General features: G+C 31.0%; 1 protein-coding gene across 2 annotated transcripts in view; it reads right to left on the bottom strand.

Moving 5' to 3' along the window:
* The window catches only part of LOC114335458 (alpha-tocopherol transfer protein-like), a 128530-nt gene that overhangs the window by 64712 nt on the left and 39807 nt on the right, over positions 1-24011 (bottom strand). Inside the window, exon 2 of one of the 2 annotated variants that reach the window (XM_050645594.1) lies at positions 5954-6163. The exons of the other annotated variant lie outside the window; for it this stretch is intronic. Coding sequence (XP_050501551.1) covers positions 5954-6035 — 82 coding nt within the window. The 5' untranslated portion in view covers positions 6036-6163. The remainder of the gene's footprint in view (positions 1-5953; positions 6164-24011) is intronic. 2 annotated transcript variants of the gene reach the window in all.

Here is a 24011-nt window from a genome sequence, read left to right as displayed (position 1 = left end):
ACGTCGTCAGCGTATTGGATTACGCGAGAATTAATTGGGACATATTGTTCTATCTCTATATTAAAAAAATATATAGAAGAGGGCTTAAAATACTACCTTGGGGTAGTCCTACATTCGCTGTTCGGTGAGTCATCAAGCTGTTATTTATTTTAGTTCGTATAGATCTATTGGAATACATCGATATTAGAAACCATGAGAAAGTGGATGGAAGACCAATTTTGACCAGTTTATGGTATAATATATCTAATTTAACGTTGTCGAAAGCCGAGGAAACATCAACAAATGCAGCAGCTGTAGATATATTATATGTAAAATTTAGTTGAACTGCACTTACCAAAGCTGTTATTGCGTCTTGTGTGGATAAAGATTTTCGGAATCCATATTGCGACTGGGGAAGTATATCTTCTGTTTCTAACCATTGTTCCAAACGGTTTTTTATCATCCTCTCAAAGGTCTTAAGGAAACAGGAAGCCAGAGATATGGGTCTATATGAATTAACCTTGTTATCAGGTTTGCCAGTTTTTTTTATTGGCAAAACAATATATTCTTTCCAACTCTTGGGAAGTGTAGTTTCGTTAGACCAAATTTTATTATAGATCCTTAGAAGAACCTTTTTGTACAGATCAGGTAGATGAAATATCATGGAATAAGATATGTTGTCTAGACCGGGGGCACTATTAGTTTGCTTAATGCTCCGTTTCCATTCCCATAATTGAAATGATTCGGTTAAAAAACTAGTATCTTTTTCAACTGTTGTAATTTGCTGTGGTACCTCTTCACAGGAAACCCATTGTGGAGATATTTTGGCCTGAAACTCCTCAATCCAATTGGCTTCAGGATTGATAGGAAGTCTGTTCGACAATTTTCTATTTTTATAGCGGTTCACTGTTTTCCATACTTCTTTAATAGGCGTATTTGAGCTTAGATTTTCACAATATTTGATCCAACTTTTCTTCTTTTTTTGTTTAAATGTTTTTTTTTGTAATGGCATCTAATCTTTTATAATCTATCAAATTTACAAGATTAGGATTTAATTTATATCTGATAAAGTCTTCTTTCCTAGTTTTGGCAGCGACGTCAAACTCTATATCCCACCAATGTTTCGGTATATATCTTTTATTATTATTTATATAAGAGATTTTTTTTGGAATAGCTTGAATAGCTGCATAATTTATGTTCTCTAATAAACTTTGGTAGGTTTTGGGAGCGTTCAGAGAGGTCAGAGTTGCAGAGTATGCATTCCAATCAGCCGTATTTAAATTCCAAATTTGATTTGTGTTCATTTGTTGTGGTGTAGTGTTTCCATTTTCCCAGGATAATAATATCGGAATGTGATTTGTGCCAAATGGTTCTTGAAGTACGCTCCAATTTAAATAATCAGCTATGTCCTGGCTACATATAGTGATATCAATTGCTGTAGGTCTTTGATTAAGAGCAAGTGTGGGAGATCCATCATTTAATATTTTTAAATTACAAAATTCTACCGCTTCCAGAAGAGATTTTCCATATATATCTTTAACTTCGCAGCCCCAAGTATAGCTATGTGCGTTAAAATCACCCCCGAGTGTAAAGGGCTTAGGTATTTTTTCTAGAAATTTAATCCATTGTTGGCAAGTAATTTTAGTGCGAGGTTTAATGTAAATAGAAATTATGTGAATAGGACTGTCAAATGAATATAATTTGATAGACACAAACGTAAATGTAAATGGAAAATTATTAATATTAAGTTTTACCTCTTCAGATATAATTTTATTGTTTAAAAGAATAGCTGAGCCTCCGAAACCATCATTCCGATCAGACCGGAAACAGTTATATCCCTGAAAATTATAATATTTTCCTGGTTTAAACCAAGTTTCGGACAATAGCGCGACCTGAATATTATATTTGCAAAGTAGAAAAATAAGGTTCTCCTTATTGGCAACTGCTGAACGACAGTTCCACTGGAAAATATTAAAATTATGCGTTACGTCTGCGAAGTTGAAGCCATATTTACTTTTAAATGTTTACTAACTAATTCAATAATTTATGGTTTTGAAATATCTAAGGTTTTTGTCTGTTTTAATGTATTAACAATTGTTACAACCAATTCTAAAATTGTATTCATTAAATCTAAATCTAAGTTTTCAACCTGTGAAATTGCGTTATTTCTCGTGTAACTTGAATGAGATAATATACTTCCACCTTGATTAGGAAAATGTACAGGTGCAACAATTTCTTTTCTTGTTAACTCTGTTTCATCTGGGGTGTTGGGTCTTTGTCTTTTAGAAGATTGGACATTATTGTAGTGATAAATATTACTATGTTGATTGTTTAAAGAAGGCTAGTTAAAATGATTAGCATGTCTAGGAGATCTTAATAGTGGATGGGCCACTACCCTAGAATTAACGACATTTTTTGGAAGAGTCGAGGTATATTGCAAGGCTGTTATATTTGCATATGAATTACGTGGAACTTGTTTGCTTGCATCATGAAAATTTAAATTTTGTGAAGACAGAGCTTCCTTTATTTGTTTTTGACGATTAAATTCGGGACAAGCTTTTAGATCTGTGGTAAAGTGGTTTCCCTGACAACTAAAGCGAATAGGAATAATATTTTCAGTAGTGCATTCTTTTGTATTATGTATACCCTGACATCGATTGCATCGCGGTCTACTTTTACACTGCAAACCCAGGTGTCCGAAACGAAGACAAGAAAAACATAATAAGACTTTTTGTTTATAAGTTTCAACTTCTTTCAATACTTTATTTATGACGACAAATTTCGGTAATATTTTTGACTTTAAAGTTACTATACACGATTTAGTGCGAACATATTCAGTAGTTTTAACTTCATTAATAATTTTTTCCTCCCTTCTATTAATTCTTCTCACAGACACAACTTCAAATTTGCAATGTTCATCGTAAGGCTTAATTTTATTCTTAATATATTCCTCAGGAAAATCAAGACTAATATCTCTAATGACACCTTGTCGGTGCAAGATAAATTTCGGTATATACAGGGTGCGCCAAACCTCTGGTTTTCTTTGAATACGGCTAAACTATCGGATATACAAAAAAATAGTTTTAACAAAACTACTGTATATCAAAACCGTCTATAATTTAAAATTATTTTCGATTATACAGGGTGAGTCAGAACGACGGTACGAACCAAAGTTGTGTTTTATTAAATGGAATATCCTATATATTAAATTATTTTTAAATATACTTTTTAAAAATATGAAAAATTTGTATAAGGTCTTATAGGCCTAAAGTTAATAATTTTCGAAATATTTACATTTTTATTGAGAAAAATGGTAATATTTATAGGGCTGTGGATTATGTTTCCAAGGTAATAAAAATTTAAGTGGTAGGTCAAAGTTTTTATAAGATAGTCGTAATTTTTTAAATAATTTAATATCTTTTACTTATAGCCATAAAATATACAGTGTGATCACTATTTGCAAATACAAAATTTTCTCATCTTTTTTTTTCAATAGAACACCCTGTATATTAGTATTGCATTTTGTAGTAAATATTACAACCTTTCTTTTGGTTAAGGTTGTATGGACATAGCATGTTTGGTTTTGTAAATATTTAAAAAAGAACTATAGATTTTACGTTTCGCGGATATTTTATATCCGCGATAACTTTAATTAAAGTTTTTTCCAAAAAAAATTTATAATTTCATTTTAGAAACATACACTAAAATATCAAAGATGAAAATAAGAACGTAATTAAAGATTAAAATAAAACGTATTCAGGTGCAACTTAATTTAATTTAATAGCTTTAAAATTATGTAACAAACAATATTTTACCATACTAATAAGTAATTAACATGGATAAATTAATTAGGTATTAAATTAAACAACCAATTTTAAAATCTACCCTAGAAATTTTTCTACCCTAGTAACTTTATTGTACCCAATTTTGTTAGTTAAATTGTATTTACAAGTAAGATCAGTCAATAACTTTTTAATTCACCTACATCTTGAGAACGTATAAAGTATGCTTTGAAACAAATGAACGTTATAGAAGTATATTATAAAGTAAATAGTATCTACCTATGTAGTCGTGTCACAAAAGCTGGTAATAATTTCTAATGGTTTCGCTCAAAATAAATGGCATATCCACCAACTGTTCGGTTGAAAAATTAAAATTTAAAATACTTATAAAAAATTGTTACAACAATTTCAACTACAAAAGTGTTACCAGCTTTTGTGACACCAGTTAATACTATTTATATTAATAAATAATTTGACTAATACATTTAACATTCATTTGTTTCAAAGCATACTTTATAATTATTATGTTCTCAAGATGTAAGTAAATTTAAAAGGTAAATTAAAAGTTTAACTGATCTTACTCGTAAATACAATATAACTAACAATTAATTTGGTACAGGAAAGTAGCTGTGGTAGAAAAATTACTAGGGTAGATATCAAATTTGGTTGTTTATTTAATTTAGGAACTAATTTATGCATTCATTAGTATGGTAAAATATTTTTTGTAAAATAATTTTAAGATATTAAATTCAATTGAATTGTACTAGTATACGATCTATTTTAATCTTTAATTACGTTTTTTTTCATATTTGATATTTTAATGTATGTTTCTAAAGCCAGATTATAATTATTTTTTTTGCAAAAAAATTTTTTAATGAAAAATCCGCAAAAACCAAAATCTATAGTTTTTTTTAAATATCCACAAAACGGAACATACATACAACCTTATACCAAAAGAAAGGCTGTAATATTTACTACAAAAGGCAATACTAATATACAGGGTATCCCATTAAAAAAAATGAGAAAATTTTGTATTTGCAAATAGTGATCACACTGTAAATTTTATGGCTATATGTCAAATATTTTAATTTATTTAAAAATAACAGTACTCTAAAAAAACTTTGACATGTGATTTAAATTTTTATTACCTTCAGCGCCTAATTCACAGCCCTTTGAATATTACCATTTTTCTCAATAAAAGAGTAAATATTTCGAAAATTGTTAACTTTAGGCCTATAATACCTTATATAAATTCTTAATATTTTTAAAAAATATAGTCAAAAATGATTTTATATATAGGGTATTCCATTTAAAAAAACATAACTTTGGTTCGTACCGTCGTTCTGACTCACCCTGTATAATCGAAAATAATTTTAAATTATAGATGGCTTCGATATACATTAATTTTGTTTAAAACATTTTTTTACGTATCCCATAATTTAGCCGTAATCAAAGAAAACCAGAGGTTTGGCGCACCCTGTATAAGTCTAAATTGTTTTGTTGAAAAACTGGTAAATGTTTATTGGTAATTAAAAAATTTGCCGATTTGTAATCCTTACATTTTATTCTAATTCTATTACGACCAATCGAGTCAAAACTAATTATATTATTTTCAATAGTACAACAGTTTGTTAATATTATTTCGCCGACTTTTAAAGCATCTAATTTACCTTTAAATTCTTTAGAACGATTTTCTACATAAATAAAACGTGAAATTCGCCATAATCAGTATTATCGTAAAACAAGTCAGGTTTCTTATCAGACTCATTAACTACTGGATTGGTATTAATGTTATCTGTACTTACGGTTTGCGAAGAAATAATATTTTGATTATTTGTTACCAAATTATTGGAAATCTCGCTATGATCCATTGCTGACCCAGGGTCACCTGAATCTCCTGTAGGATTAGGGTCGGGGGGTTTACCCCCGCTTGTACAATCCATATCACCAACCACACTACTTAATAACAAAAACTGTCACCAACTGGTTTAAAACTACAATTATTTATCGATTTGTTCACTGCTCAACCAACCAACCTTCACTTCAAGCGCTGGGACCAGACTGTGAAAACAAGTTATAAACACACTAAAGATCTTCACTGGAGATATTCACGTAAATAAAAGAGGGTTACAATCTAGAGAATGTATGTGATATGGAAATAGAAAATATTAAAGAAAGTAATATTTTTTTACCTTTAGATGCTCTTCCTTCTGCTATTAAATCCTCTGCCTTAAACTGGTATGGCAAATCAGTGTCTGCCGTAAAATCCTCCATAGCAATTCTGATTGTTTGCGATTGATTTTTTTTAATTCTTAGAGTCGAATGGAAGCTAGGCAGATGTTTTGATGCAGGAGTGTACTCGGCGTTTTTTCTTAAGGGACTCCCAATCAACGTAAAGAAAACTAAAATAAATACGCACACGAGAAGTATTTGTGCAATGTAGGGCTGGATACACGCAAATATTGACGATTTAATCCGGTAAAGCATTATTTTAAAATGTACCGAATATCGAGACTTTAATGAATACTTACAGGTGTTAGAGCTGTATATATTTCTGTTTAATCTATACATCGTCTTAATAGACCAGGGGGCATCGGTTTTGTGGTGGATGTAAGAGATCATATTCGGAATTTTGCATGAAAAGTTACTTACAGTCCGTCTAATTTACTTACTGTTGCACGTCATTATTTACGTTAGAGATCTAAGTTGACATTGTTTCCCAATTACAAAAAATTCTTGAATTCATTTTAAATCAAATACATCACAAAATTTTTGCGGAAGTGGATTATACCGCAAAACAAATTAATATTCAATGTAAATAATAAAAATCTTTAGAAATAGAAAACAATAATTAAGTTATAATCTTACGTTAAACTACATAATAAAAACAGTAAATATAATGAAACAAATACTTATAGTAAAGAATATAAACAAATATGAAGTGTCATCACCGCAACTGTCAAATAAATGTTACCAATTTATGCCAAAATATCACCTTCGTTCGATTATAGTTACAGTGTATTCCGAACAAATGTGCTTCATAAAAACGCTTTATAATCCATTTATACAAATTAAATGAAACATACTATTGTGTATTTCTTTAAGTTAACATTAATAGAAATCTTTAAATATTATTTCTACGCGTATATAATAAAATATGCTTAGTGGCTGTAACGCCAGTGTACTCGGCAAAGTGATTCTAAAAAAGAACACACCTACCGCCTAAATATTTCTTGTTGGTATCATGTGACGTCTCGGGCTATGACGCGGATGACGTGCAACGGTAAGTAAATTAGACGGAGATACTTCAGTAATAATAATAATTAAAAAAATTCATTAATCATAATGGTGAAATATTTAAATAAAATTCGAAAATAGTTATTTATGAAACAGTTCGTGAAGTATACTTTTTGCGAACGCACGCGATATTTAGAGCACGAGCGACAGCGGAGCGAGTGCTATAAATCGCGTAAGTTCGCAAAAAGTACTTCACGCACAGTTTCATACAATATTTTATCTACTCTACCATAAACAAATAAAAAAACTCTAACTCTTCGTCACTGGAATTCATTTCTATTCTACAATTTTTAGAACTTTGACATTTAAAAATTCCAACTTCTTTAAAACCACAAAACTGTCAAAACTTTTGTCATTATTAATTGCTCAGTATGTCATCACCATGACAACGCGAAAGTTAAGGATATTTGATTATATGAAAGTGTGTTAAAAACAGTGCGAAAAAGTAAGTCCCATTTAAAATACATTTTTACTTCACGCACACTTTAAACACTTCACGCACTGCTATCTATAATGACAGTTTTCACAAACTAAAAACTATTACACATAATATGACATAGAGTAGATAAACATCGTTTTTTTTTCTACTTTCCTTTTTTTCCATTTTGTAGCAAAGTCGTAACGAAATAAAACAAAGATAATTAAATTTTCTATGAGATACGACTGGTTAAAAATGTTTTAACTTATACAAATACAATAAAAATACAATTTCCCCCCGAATACAAAAAAGGGACAAAACAAGCCTTATTCAATGTTTTTCAACCACTTATATTGTACTCCGGGCTAATTAGCAAAATACAAGGAAAATCGAATCTTATAATTGTATACATTAATAATATAGGTATGCAAAGTCCGCAGATAGTGTGCTACTTTTTTTATAAACAAAATGGCGCCCGAAAATCGTGTTTTTTTCAATATTTGCTCTATAACTCCAAAGATTTTAACTTTACACGAAGAACACCCAATTAAAAATTCACTGTAATTAAATTCTGCATAGAGACTGGTTTTTCCCGATTTACTTCGACGAAAATTTTCCCCGGAAATGAGGGTTTTTCCAACAAAATCTTTAATATTCAATTAAAATTTTAGATAAGTAATTGTTTATCAATAATTAAATAACTTGGTAATATAAAAGCTCTTTTCGTATATTTTATAATTCCAGAAGCCGATGGAAATTCAATGAGCAGTTTAGCAACAATTGAATTGTTAATTAAAAATTTACGGTCGCTGTAATAACCACAATAATTATTATGATACCTAAGAATAACTATAATTTTTGTATAAAAAAACACTGTACCTATTCAATGTACTTTACAGAATTGAAATTGGACTATTTAAGCGGAATATTTTAAAATTATAAACAATTTTGGCTTATAATCAAATAGAATATCTCGGGAAATATTAAATGAAATTAAATCATGAAAACGGTATTGAAAAAAAAATGCGGCAGGACGCTTCTTTTAAAGGAAAAAACGTTTAATTGTGATGAGTGATTCATGAGATATAACCGGTCAAATTTGACCGGAATTTACGGCAAAGATATAAAAAATACGATCATAATTTTCGAACCAACACCTTTTTGTGTTTGTCCTCTTTCTCCACACCAATTGTCATATCTTTAAAATATTCATAATATATATTATTATAATAGAAACTATCGATATCACGAGTGAAAATTGACAAAAATAGCAAAATTTCAATCAAAAATTAGGTTGGAGAAAATGTAATCGCAAAGTTCAAAATCGGTCTACGTTAGAAAAAATGCATTTTCTCGGCTTTCCATGGAGCAATTTTCTTCGTTCTTTTTTTATTCCCAAGTAACTCGAGTAGAGCCATCTAACTAACCCATCATTAAATGTCATATTTGCTTTTGCTTTGTTATAATAGATTAATTTATTTATAAGAAAAGAAAACTACATATTTTTTGCCAGTTGAAGGCTTTTTTTAGAAAAACTTACTACACGTGTACCTTTTAACGTTAAAAACACAAATATTCTCATTTGAAAGCTGTATAATTAGTTAAACAATCTTTATTTAAACAAAATAAAAATTTTGTTATAATAAATAAACAAATTTATTATAACAAAACAAAAGCAACATTGACATTTCATAATGCATTAGTTATATGGCTCTACTCGAGTTACTTGGGAACAAAAAAAGAATGAAGAAAATTTCTCCATGGGAAGCCGAGAAAATGCACTTTTTTTAACGTATACCGGTTTTGACCTTTGAGATTACATTTTCTCCAACCTAATTTTTGAATGGAATTTTGCTATTTTTGTTATTTTTCACTCGTAATATCGATAGTTTTTATTATAATAGTTTATGTTATGAGTATTTTAAAGATATGAAAATTGGTGTGGAGGAAGAGGACCGAAATAAAAAGGTGATGGTTCGAAAATTATGATCCTATTGTTTATATCTTTCCCGTAAATGCCAGTCAACTTTGACCGGTTGTATCTCAGGAACCAATCATCACAATTAAACGTGTTTTCTTTTAAAAGAAGCGTCCTGCTGCTTTTTTCCCAATACCGTTTTCATGATTTAATTTAATTTAATATTTCCCGAGATATTCTATTTGTCTGAGGCCGCTTAAATAGTCAAATTTTAATTCTGTAAAGTACATTAGATAGGTACAGTGTCTCTTTATACAAAAATCATAGTTATTCTTATGTATCATAATTATTGTGGGTATTATAGCGACCGTAAATTTTTAATTAACAATTCAATTTTTGCTAAACTGTTCATTCAGTTTCCATCGGCTTCTGGAATTATAATCATTACGAAAAGAGCTTTACATTACCAAGTTATTTAATTATTGATAAACGATTACTTATCTAAAATTTTAGTTGAAAATCAAAGATTTTGTTGGAAAACCCCGCATTTTCCGGGGAAAATTTTCGTCGAAGGAAATCGGGAGAAACACGTCTCTATGCAGAATTTAATTACGGTGAATTTTTATTTGGGTGTTTTTGGTGTAAAGTTGAAATCTTTGGAGTTATAGAGCAAAAATTGAAAAACGATTTTCGGGCGGCATTTTGTTTATAAAATAGTAGCACACTATCTGCGGACTTTGCATACCTATATTATTAATATATACAATCATAAGATTCGATTCCAGCAATAAAATTGCTGGTAAATAACTTTTCCCAAAAATGGCCTATTCTCCGATAATCTGCCCAAACTATTGCATTTAAGACCTTCATTACAGTTGAGTCCGCGAGTCTTTACCCGTGCGTCATTAATACCTGGCGAGATAAAACACATACTTTTTATTTAGCATCTTCTCTTCCACGAATGAAACTCATGACAAACCAGCTGCCGTTTGTTATTAAGTAAAAACATATGTTATTTTTATGAACCATCTAGACTCAGTGCATTGAAAAGAGATAGGTACAAAAAAAGACGATTCAGTATGTTTTCATATTTTAAGCACAATTTGTTTGACGTTTCTGCTTTGTTTACTTTTATGGCTGTCAGTCAGTTGAATTTTTTGCGGTTTTTGTCGAATTTTTGCGTTTTGAAGTTTCTTTCTATTACACAAACAGTTGTTTTCACAACTAATTTTGTAATGGGCTTTGAAATTTTAAGGTAAATAATTATATTTTGGCAATTAATATTTAAAACATACAAAGCTAACGTCATTCACACAGAAAAGAAATTATTGTGTTTAGATTTCCGTCAAAGTGAATAAAATAACAAAAATAAAATATGTTATTGAATTTTTTTATAAATTGTTTATTTATTTATTAATCAATAATAATAAAAGAATTTATTAAGCTACTTCAAATGTAGCTGTAATTCTGCACAAAAATTTTGAAGCAAAACTTACATTTGACATTGTATATATTTGATAACGTCAAATTTTATAATAAAACCCGTAATCGGAACAGTAGCCACTTTCTGTCAGTTGTTGTTGCGTGAAATAGATTTCCGACTTATTTCGTATGCTTTAAATGATGACGCACGGGTAAAGACTCGCGGACTCAACTGTACCTATTCTACTAAAAAATTAAAACAGTACACACATTTTCATTAAAATTGATTTAACATATTTCGTATAATAATTTTGCAATCTACATTTTTTAAATGGAATTTTTTTTTAAATCATAGAACAAAAGATAAACTATATAGAAGTTTGCCAATTTTTTTACGTCTAAAAAGGAACTCCACTCTATCTAACACACTTTATAGAAGTGAAATCTGACTTGGGCGGCCTCATGAATGTTTTAAAGCTACAAACAATTTTTTGGTTTATTAGGGAAGTGCATTTAGATTTTCACTTCGGAAAAAATCAAACAAGATAAAACTTTTTGTAATTTCATTAAGAAATGTTTAATAAACAACATATCAAAAAGTTCTACTCGAGAAGTGGGTGCTTCATTTTTTATTAAACAAATGAACAACGAAGTTAGATGTTTTTTAAATAACTCCGAAAATATAATTTTTAGAAAAAAGCTGACTTGACCATTGAAAAATTCAGAAAATTTTACAAAAAAAACTTATATCGCCCATTACTATTGTAGTATGATGTCTCTTCATTGACTTTAATACTTGTTCCAAATCATGGTAAAATAGTTCAAGTTCGTCTTCCTGTTTATCTGCCGTCGGAGCATAAACTTGAATAAAATTCACTATACCTTTCTTGGACTGAAGTTGTAATGATACGATTCTATCAGAATAAGGAGTAAAACTTACTACATAGTAGTTGACCTTTTTTGCAACTAAGATAGCAATACCATAGCGATGATTAGTCTCGTTGTTACCTGAATAATACATGGTTCCATTATTTGTCGTTTTTTTGCCTGAACCTGGCCACTGTACTTATACCTAGAACATCAATTTGGAGGTTTTCCATTTCAAGGAGTACGTTCGCTAATTTACCACTTGCATATAGACTTCTGACATTCCAGGTTGCTACTTTTAATGTCTTAAATGCACAGAGATTTCTCTGGTTGACGACCTGGGAGGCCCTGTGGACTACATTTATTCCTCCCCTGCCTGATCTTGGATTCCGTGGTCCATAATCAATAAGTCTGTTTACTGTTTTTGTCGTTTGCCATTCATGACTTTACTAAGGGTACTCTACGAGTCTTTACTTAGGTGCTCTCTAGTACTCTATCTTTCCTTAGGTGGTCTAAATTGCTCCAAACGTAATACCACAGGGCATAAAGGTGAAAAATGCACTACTGAATCAATTAATATACAAAATATTGACAAAGTATCTCAATCTATTAATGTTAATACTTCTGAAACAGAAAATTATCCAATAAATCAAAAATCCATTATATCAGAGACTCCAACTGCTCATCAATCCAGCACTCCTCCTACCTCTACAACCAGCCCACCACCAAATACCTCCTCCAACTCACAAAACCTATCTGAATCACTATCTAATACTACCAACATAGTAGCACATACTTCTATCAAAAGACAAATTTCAATATCTCCTGAAATAATAGGGTCAGAAAATCAAAAAATAATACTTCCTGCTCCAAAGCAATCTGCACCTAAAAGAATAAGAAAAGCATTCAATATCGAAACCTCAATGAAACCTATAGAAGCCATTTTATCGTCAGCTACTACTCCTTACTTACTAAAATATACATAACTATGTGACTACATTACAAATGCTATAGGCTCAAAATTGCCGGAAAACATAGCAAAGGATTATACAAATGACCTAGAAGAACTTAGCGCTGAATTGCAAATGGTGCACGCAATACGACCGTCGCGGTCGTCTTAAAAACAACATTTTTCAAGACTTTTTAAAAAGATAAACGGAAGAGACAACTGCTCTTCTGTCACTGAGGAAGAAAGCGACTGTAACCCTATTCAATAACAAAAAAAAAACAATTCATAGTTCAATGGAAAACTTAAAAATACTAATCAATGAATTCTCACCTTTAGTAATATGTTTACAAGAAACGCGACTTTCTAATAGGTAGTAATGTAAATTTAAAAAACTATACATCTTACACTATATTCGTAGACCGGTGCAGCAGGTAGCTAGCGCTCATGTATGTATCTTTGTGAAATCTATAGTGGAGTCCAAAGAAATTCCGATAAACACAAAGACAGAAGCTCGAAACAAATGACAATAAATGAAAAGCCCTATATATACCACATCCAGACGAATCCATCCTCCTAGTAGAACTATAGGCGAGCGGCAGCAACCCCTAAAATTACGTTATACCGACCACGAAAATCAACTTTAAGGTGAATGACCAATTTTAATGATTCTTTATGTTTTCCAGGTCGCTGAATCTGAATATGAATTTTATTTTTATTTAGAATTGGTGGAACATGTTCAAAAATCAAATTTTATGCAAAAAATCAATTTTGATGATTTTTCAATTTTACCTCGCGGTATCTTTGGTCGCTGTAAATAATTCCCTTTGAGAATTTTACAGTGTCATCTCTGAAGTACAGTAAAACCTCGATATAACGGACTAAATGGGGGGACGGGGTGTCCGTTAATGCCGAAAGTCCGTTATATAATAATAGGTTTAAAATAAATCAAAAACTTTTTTTAAGTTGTATTTGCACTTTTGAAGTTTGCTGTTTTTTTATAATTAGAAATGTGTCCGCACAATGCTATAATAAAAATTTTATTGAAATTCTTTGCAAAATACAGAGACGTTTTGAATTTTTTTCACATTTAACCGGATTTTTTGTCCATTATATCCGAAGTCCGTTAAATAGAGGTCCGGTATATCGAGGTTTTACTGTATTTAAATAACAACGAGCTTTGTCCAAACTATTTAAACAAATTAAAAGAGGAGTTGTTAATTTTTAAACATTTTGTCGTCAGATTTCGTTAGTTTCATGTTTACTTAAAAAAGTTGAGTGACAAACTTTTTAGTTTATAATTTTAACCGACACATGAATAAAATATAATTTATTAAGAAGTTTTCTGAAAAATTTAAAGTCAAAATATGTAATAGGAAAAAGTTATGTGCCTTTATAGAAGAGGGCATACCCCAAAAACGCTTATTTCTAGAGATAGTGTATGGTATGATGACCACGGTGTGGTTAATGACTAATTTCTGTCATACTTTGTTTTTGATGGTACTGAAAACGAAAATTAGCTTTATTTTAAATTTTACGTGGGCAGCGTCGGATTAACCATTAGGCGGACAAGATGGCTGCCTAGGGACCGCGCGTTTGATGGGGCCCGCTTCCCGTGCAAATACGTTAATTATTAATGAATTGTTTGCATGAATACAAAGTTACGAAAAAAATTTATATGAACTTTGTTTTTGCTATCAGTAATATATATTAAATTAATATCTTTGATGGTCCCTATTTTTGTGTTAATTTTTCTTTCCGTTTATGTATTTAAGAAGTTTTAAGAGAAAAGTTTTTCATTAGGTTTATTTAGAAAGCTTAAAGTATTTATTTTATGATAGGTTTTTGTTTTTGTTCTGGTTATATTTTTAAAGTATTGGCAAATTAGTCCATTCACTCACGGTAAAATATTACAAAACCTCCGAATTTTGAAGAACCGCTTGGATCGATATGAAACTTGGTATACTCGTTGCTATCATGTGTGCATAGAAAAAAGTGATATTGTGCCGATGTGTGCTTTGCCCCGAGGGTGAGTACCACCCCTTCTCGGGGGTGAAAAAACATACGTTCAAAATAAGTCAGGAAATGAATAAACTGACTAATTCTAAGCAACTTTTGTTCTAGAGTTTTTTCACTAAGTCAATAGTTTTCGAGTAGTTTGCGAGTGAATATGTTCATTTTAGACAAAAGCAAAACACTGCTTTAGACCGTTTTTCGCAAATAACTCAAATAGTAAGTATTGTATAGCAAAAAATATTCTTAGCAAAAATGTAGCTCCAGCAAAAGTAACGTTGTAGCTCATGAAAAATACGTTTTTATTCGTCAAATTCCAAATCGAATAATTCAACGTGAAATAACCAAAAAATAAAGCACTTTTCGGAGAAAACTTATCGCCAGTTTTTTTAAAGAATTTAAAAAAAGCTTTTTTTTTTGTTTTTTATAAAAGTTTCTATCATCAAAAGTAAGCAAGTTACGCTCAAAAAAAGTTGGTCCTTTTTTTGGTAAAAAGATTGTGAAAATCGCCCCCTAATTAGCATCCTAAATGAAAATAATCGTTAATGCTTCACAAGTTGCTTTACGTAGGTTTTGTTTATATTATCTGTAGGTAAGTTTCATCGGTTAAAAGTGCTTATTTTTGAAATGGCATGTTTTCTTTCATGAGGAGGAGGTACAACTACGAGGTATACCACAGATATAAACATATATTTGGTGGAAAAGACGTAGTATCTCTTATAAGAATAGGACGACTAAGATATGCAGGACATCTAGCAAGATCACAGCATAACAACCCTCCTAGAAGAATCCTTATGTCACAACCTGTGGGAAGTAGAAATAGGGGTAGGCCAAAACTTAGATGGAAAGATGGTGTAGATGAGGATGGAAGAAAAATAGGCGCAGCAAACTTGCAACGGTTGGCAATGGATAGGACTGACTGGCGTAATAGACTTGGGAAGGTCGAGGCTCTTTCATAGGGCTGTAGCACCATTGATGATGATGATGTTTTCTTTCAGAAACGAGTCACTAATCAGGAGTGTATGCAAATTTTGAACAGCCATATCTTAACCAATTTTTGTCTTAAAGAAAGACAAAAAATCCAAAATATTCAGAAAAACCAAATCTACATTTTTCTTTGAGATTTTTTTGTATTAGGTAGTAAGAAATTTTAAGTTATTTTGAAAAAAAGGAACTTTTTCAAAACTAAAAAAATACTTAAAAACCAATTTTGTTCAAAAATAAGCACATTCAACGGATGGAACTTACAGATCATATGAATAATACATAAGTAAACTACCTTGTGAAGCGGTAACGAACTAAAAATTCTTAGTTATCTCGTTCATGTCACAAAAATTCTTTAATAAAAAATAATGTCTGAAGGGAGAGGGCTAATTCGCTAATGCTATACTGATATCTTCTTAGGAGCCTGATGATGGTGTAAATGTTAAACACCGAAGCCGGTCGCCCAAATTTTACATCTATATTTTAAATAAATAAAATCTAACAAGACTGTGAGTAGTAGACTTACTACCTACCCTACATAAATAATGAAAGTAACCATTTTAAACATATAAAACTAAGTACTGCAATTCGACTAATTACAGAAACATCGGCTATACAAGAAATTACAAACTGACCCACTCCAAGCCCTATCTTTATCCAGATTACCGTTATATTCACAAAAAGTGAACTTTAAAGACATAAATGGAGACAAATGGAGACCTGTATCAGGCAGACCACGAGGAAGACCCAAAACTAGATGAGAGAACCAGATAGTCGAGGACCTTAAGAAGATGGGAGTCAGAGAATAGGCAACCATAAGCAAAAACAGGAACGAATGGAGAAAAATTGTAGAAGATGCCAAGTCACACAACCAATTGTAAAACCAAAATGTTAATGCGAGTTGATTAACCGCGACAAACGAATCGGAAGAGCCCAAAGAGGGCGGCAATCACTCCGCTAGGAGTGTGGATGCCATGATGATGATGATGATTTTTGTATAAAAAGGCATTATACCTATCTAATGTACTTTACAGAATTGAAACTGGACTCTTAAAGCGGACTCAGGAATATTTTAAAATTATAATTAATTTTTTTTCTTATAAACAAATAGAATATCGCGGCAACTATTAAATTAAATTAAATTTAACAATAGGATGGTAATTTTCGAACCATCACCTTTTTATCGGTCCTCTTTCTCCTCACAAATTTTTAATACCTTTAAAAGACCCATAACATATATATTATAATAATAAAAACTAGCGGTATTACGAGTGAAAAATACCAAAAATACCAAAATTCCAATCAAAAATTAGGTTGGAGAAAATGGAATATCAAAGTTCAAAATTGGTATACGTTAAAAAACTGCATTTTCTCGGCTTCCCATGGAGCAATTTTCTTCATTTTTTCATATTTTCATCATATTTGGTATTTTTCATGCGCAATACCGATTGTTTTTATTGTTATAATTAAAGCTCGGATTTATAGACAACAAAAATTGAAGAAAAAGGCGCCTATATAGGCAAAGATTTTTATTAAAAAAGGCAGGAATATTAACATTTAGGCAAAATATAGGCAATAAAGGAATATAAGTAACTTATTATTTATAACCAATTAAAATTTTATCATTAATAGAAACAACTAAATGTTTTTCAATATTTTCGGTCTTAAAACTATGTCTTCGATCACTTAAAATTAATTTGTACATTGAAAACGAACGTTCGACATCGACAGATGTAATTGGAGCATATTTCAGAGCGGATAATAAATCTGGCATAATTTGTAATACCTCGGAAAATGTCCCATTCAAAACTTTAGCAACATTAGATAAAAACGAAAAACCTTCATTCTTGTCGAAAACATATTTCATTTTTTTTTTAAATTAATTGACCGTTACTTCCAGGTGCCGATTTAATTTTCGTCTTTAAATTATCTATTAATTTTACTGACTCACATAAATTTATCACTTGTTTTTCTAATAAGGTAATTGTGGTAACTATTAATTTATAATTGTCATTGATATAAGCGAGTTCCTGTTTCAATTTAGGATTTTTTAATATTTTTTTTGCTTCTCGAATGGCTTCGGAAATATCATCATCAAATTCTGACATAACTAATTCTATTTCATTGCAGTGTTCAAAGTAAAAAATAACTGCTTCGAGCCAGGTTCCCCACCTTGTAATTACTGGTTTAGGTGGCAAAGGGACACCGGGAAGTCTTTCTTTATATATTTGCACCCTAAACGGAGCCTTTACAAAAACTTTTTTCATAAAATTTATAAAATTATTTACCAACGGAAACAGATTTCTTATTTCTTCAGCAATTCTATTTACCCCGTGGGCCACACAAGTGCAATGAATTAAATTAGGATAAAAAATCTTTAAATTAACAGCAGCTTTTAACATATATGCCGCAGCATCTGAAATCATTAAAACTATTTTATTCACTGGTATAGGGTTGGGTAAAAAGAGGTTTGTTAAACTATCTTGTATAAATCGACCTATTGTTAAATTGTTTGTTTTTTCCCATTCTTTAACGGCAACTAAATAAGGTTTTCTCGCAAAGTTTTCGTTCAAAATTCCAATCATGACATTAGCTATATACCTGCCGCATACATCTGTCGTTTCATCCACGATAATATACAAAAAATTGCCCTCTATCTCCCGCTTAATTTTTGAAATACTCTCGTCCGGTAAGGATTTATTAAGATATTTTTCGAAAAAGCATTTAAAACTAGGGTTATTAACTTTATATAGAGGAATGTTGGATGCAATCATCATCTGGTATAAATCAAATTTAAATGCGTCTTACTTCTTTTTTTTTGAACTGCTTAAACTATCCCGCAGAGATATTTGGGCTAACTTAGAGGAATTTAATTTTTCCAAATTACGTTTATGAAGTGGGGTTCCACAATGCTGGTCAATAAAGTACTTTTCCTACTTGAACTCTGAGAATTAAAAAAAAATTAGAATTCTAAAACCGCTTTAGAATTTAGTTATGTTGTGGGACGAGAAAAAAAGAGAAAAAATAAAACTTACCGATTTGCCGCATGGTTTACAAAATGCTCCATCTCCTGATATTTTGATATTTTATTTGATATTTTATTATTGACCCAAAATTTTATTATAGAATGATTTAGTAATAGAATAATATCATGGGTAGTACCATGAAATTTTAAAAAAGACACAAATAGGCGGAATTTACGAAAAAAGGCAAAAAGTGCAAAAAACAATTATAATAGGCAAAATAGGCAAAAAAAGGCATTTTGCCTATAATCCGAGCTTTAGTTATAATATATTATTGTGTTATGTGTTTCTTGAACATATGAAAATTTGTATGGAGAAAGAGGACTGAAATAAAAAGGTAATGGTTCAAAGATTAGCATCATAATACTGTTCATAACTTCAAAGTAAATTCCGGTTGTATCTCAGGAACCACTCTTCGCAATTTAACTTTTATCTTTTAAAAGAAGCGATTCGCCGAGTCTTCTCCAAAGCCGCTTTCTGAAATTAATTTAATCTAATAGTTACCGAGATATTCTTCTATTTCTTTATAAGCCAAACAATTGTTTATAGCTTTAAAACATTACTGCAGCTGGTCAAGTAGTCCGATTTTAATTCAATAAAGTGTGTTAGATAGGTAGAGTGCCTTTTTATACGTGAAAGAAATTGACAAACTTATATATGGTCTAGTTTTTGTTGTGCAAGACTTAAAAAAATTTAATTAAAAAAAAATTAGATTGCAATATTATTATGTGAAATCTATTAAATCGATTTAATGAAATTTGGTGTATTGTTTTATTATGTTATAAAAATTTTCTAGGCAAATTATGAAGGTCCTAAGAGCAATCTAAGGCAGGGTTCAAAAGCCGCAGTTAGAGTAGATGGAGAACTATCTCCCTGGTTTGACATTAACATGGGGGTCAGACAGAGAGACGCACTTTAAACCATGATGTTCAACATAGTTCTTGAGGCATTCATTAGAAAAACCAATGTAACCGACCATATAAATACCAAAACAGTAAAAATTACTGCATATGCAGACGATGTCGCCATTATTAGTAGAAGCAAGACACGACTAATGGAGACATTCAAAGAAATTGATCCTGAATATCAAAAAAGAGGGCTTAAAATAAACGAAACAAAAACTAAATACATGACCATCAAAAGAACACCTGAGAATGAAAATAATATAGCAATAGACAACTATACTATTGAACGTGTGGATGCTTTCACATATCTGGGCACAGAAATCAATCAGAAGAATTCCGTAAGTAGCGAAATTAATGAACGTATTTCCAGTGGCAATCGTATATAATATGCTAATAAAAGATTTATGACATCGAAATTATTAGACAAAAGAACCAAAATTACTATCTACAGAACCTTGATTAGACTCGTAGTAACCTATGGTTGTGAAATCTGGGTAATGACGATAAAATATAAAGCCCAACTCAGGACATTCGAGAGAGAAATACTAAGAAAAGTATATGGCCCGTTGCAAGAGGAAGACGGCACATAGAGAATCAGCAGAAACGAAGAGGTTAATGAACTGCATGCAGGGTATGATGTTGTAAGGTTTGTGAAAAGTCAAAGACCGTCATGGCTGGGCATGTTCAGCGACAAGAAGATACGAAAACGACAAATATTACAGTGGAAGCCGATAGGAAGGAAAAAAAATGAAGGGCCCAGAACGAGATGGTTGGATGACGTAAAAGATGACCTAAAACCATGAATGTAAGACACTGGAGGAGAAGGGCACAAGAGAGATCTAAAAGGAAAGTCATAGCCAGACAGGCAAAGACCCATCCAGGGTTATGATGAAAAAAGAAGAAGAAGAAGAGCAATCTAAGTAATTAAAACAAATTGAATAAGAAAAATCTTGTTTGTCACATTTTCTGTATTTGTTGCTATTTTGCAGCAAGGGTATTGCATTAAAACATTTTTTACTAGTCGTATGTCATAGAAAATTCAATTGTATTTATTTTATTTCTGAATGGCTTTGTTCCAAAATGAATCGTTTTAAAGTTATAATCAAGGAAAATAGCAAAAAATACGATATTTTTAGTAATTTTTAAATATATTATTTTTTTTATTAATGTTACCGACCTATTTGATATGGAAGATAGGTCAATTATTATTACCGAAGTTATTACCTTATGGTCCGAGAGCTGTTACACATTTTTGAGTAGGTATTTTAGGCAATCTGAAAATTTTTGAGGTAACTCTTCCATGATAGCCTAATACAAAAATGCCAGTCTGGCTGAAGGGTATATTTTTCCCACCCCCCCCCCCCCAAATTTAAAAAAAGGATAAAATTTGTTATTACAAAAAATATCATTGAGGTGACTTTAAAGTAAATTTAAATATTCAAATATAAAGAAAATAAACAAGCCATGCGACTTGCTAGTAATTATAACTCTGCAAGATGCTTTCATTGGCGCTCCAGGATTATTTTCAGGGGGCGCATCTGAAGTTCAGGGGATTGCATCTAAATCTATACATACTACGAACCAGTAAAAAATATACAACTATACATGTATAGCTATGTAGCTACTTTCTTTACGGATATGGGGGTGCAATTGTTATTTTGACAGGGTATTTTTTAATATTAAAAATAAATATTCTAAAAAAGGCAGGTTTTTTCTGTTGAGATTTTCTATCTGCCAGGTGATCAAAAAAATTACGCGTGCATGTGAAGGAAAAGCGCTATAGGTAAGCTGCAGTGTGATAAAGAACGTATTGTCGATAGTTCTTTGCGTCCTCGTTCGCAGCAATTCCATTTGCTCGGGCAAAATCACGTGACCTGACGATATCCATGTTGTTGTGCGTCAAAATATTGGAGTAATTATTATATATTTTAGATTTTTCAGATATCTTTTTATATTATTAATTAAAAGAAGATAATACACATTATAAAATAAATTTGGCAAATATGATAGAAAACGATAAAATTATTATACATCTTGTATAAATTAAATTAATTCTGTGTCCGAATCTCGTACTTCTTCAAACTCTTCATTTTAGTTTTCTTCTTCTTCTTCGTCGTACTCCCCTCGAGACTCGGATTCCTGTATATGATCTGTAAATAGTTATATGTGTTTATTTAATGAATTAAACATTAATTAATAATTAATTAATTGAGTTGCTACGTATTCTCTATCCTTTTATATAGAGTCGAAGCCTGGATAATCACGGACGCAACTGAAAAAAGTCATGCCATTTTTGAGATGTGGTGTTATCGACGAATGTAAAAAATATCATGGACATAACACGTAACAAACACGGAAACATTCAGAACGATGAAAAAAGAAAAAAAATACTCAACACTGCGAAGAAAAGAAAAATTAGCTACTTTTTGATCACATACTAAGAAATGAAAAACAAAAGTTGATGCGATTAGTTATAGAAGGAGAAGTGGAGGTTCAGAACCGTTGCAGACATAATAAAATGGTTCGTCATGATCGCCATTGTCCTGAAAGGATTGAATGCCACACGAAGAAGAAGAATATTGAATTAATTCAATAAACACATATAACTATTTATAGATTCTATAGAGAAATCCGAGTGTCGAAGGGAGTCCGACTACAAAGAAGAAGATGAGTATTTTAGCTCAGAAGAATAGTTTGAAGAAGAAGTACAAGATTCGGACACAGAATTAATTCAATTTATATTGTTATACTTTGACACCTTAATCTTTTTAATACCTAATAAATTTCCCTTTTTGTATCATATTTGCAAAATTGATTTTGTAGTTCATATTATTTTCTTTCTAAGATATCTGAGAAATCTAAAATATATAATAATTAACATTTTGAGGCACAACAACATGGGTATCGTCAGGTCACGTGATTTTGCCCGAGCGAATCGCTGCGAAAGAGGACCCAAGCAGCTATAGATAATCGATATACGCTCTTTATCACACTGCAGCTTACCTACAGTTGAGTTCGCGAATCTTTACCCGTGCGTCATCATTTAAAGCATACGAAATAAGTCGATGATAAGTCGGAAATTGAAATTTACTAAACGCAACAGCAAGTGAGAGTAACTATATAGCGCTTTTCATGTACATGCACGCGTAATATTTTTGATTACCTGGCAGGTAGAAAATCTCACCAAAAAACCTGTCTTATTTAGAATATTATTTATTTTAATTATTAAAAGATACCCTGTCAAAATAGCAAGTGCACCCCCCTGTCCGGCAAAAAAGTACATATCGATACATGTATGGTTGTATATTTTATACTAGTTAATAGTATGTATAGATTCAGATGCAATCCCCTGAAGTTCAGATGCACCCCCTGAAAATAATCCTGGGGCGCCTATGAAAGCATGATTATGCGTTAAAATCACTCGCAAATCACCTTGTTTATTTTCTTTGTATTTGAACATTTAAATTTACTTTAAAGTCACCTTATGGATGTTTTTTGTAATAACAAGTTTTACTCTTTTTTTGTAACTTTCGGGGGATTTTTTGGGAAAATAACAGCTACCCTTCAGCCAGACTGGCATTTTTGTATTAGGCTATCATAGAAGAGTTACCTGAAAAATTTTCAGATTGCCTAAAATACCTACTCAAAATGTCTAACAGCTCTCATGCTATTATTTTAAATGCAAAAATACGAATGCTACCTCTCACATCCATCTTCAAAAGTCCAGACAGATCCGCCCTGGTCTAAATTAGAATGAAAATAAAAGTTTAAGAACCAATTTAGTTTATGTGTATAGTAAAAACGGTGTAAAAAATTAAGCAAATAATTTCGTAAAAAATCTAAACAACCAACGAGCTTCTAAAACACGGAGGAGAAAGTATGACTCTAGAGATAACAAAACTTATTCAAAAACTAATATCGCACTTCAAGGTACCAGACGCATGGAGAAACAGCATAATGATACCAATGTTCATGAAAGGAGCTAAAGAAGACCCCAACAATTATAGAGGTATAAATCTACTGAACACCGCACTTAAACTAACCACAAAAGTCCTAACCAACAAAATCAATAAACTAACAACTTTATCAGATGAACAACAAGGACTCAGATCCGGAAGATCCTGCGTAGACGCAGTATTTGTACTAAGACGAATCACAGAAATAGAATATAGAAATATGCTTTATTGTCATAAAAAATCGTACAATGTTATCGACAAAGCTTATAAAAAGTCAAGAAAACAAAACAATAACAAATCAATTTACTAAAATTACATAAATGGTTAATATAATTTAAAAATAATAATGAAGTTAAACAGAAAGAATCAATTGCAAAATTTAAAAATTTAAATAAATTGCAAATTGCATAGTCTACCTAGTAATTAATTAGTTTAAAAGTTAAGCTGCTGCATATGACACCCAAATATAGATAAAAAATACTACTTGTGCAAAGGGTACTC

The sequence above is a fragment of the Diabrotica virgifera genome, chromosome 3 (genome assembly GCF_917563875.1).
Source record: "Diabrotica virgifera virgifera chromosome 3, PGI_DIABVI_V3a".
In the NCBI taxonomy this organism is placed as follows: Eukaryota; Metazoa; Arthropoda; class Insecta; order Coleoptera; family Chrysomelidae; genus Diabrotica; species Diabrotica virgifera.
Note: the sequence above shows the minus strand (reverse complement) of the source record. Positions and strands in the feature narration are given on the sequence as shown.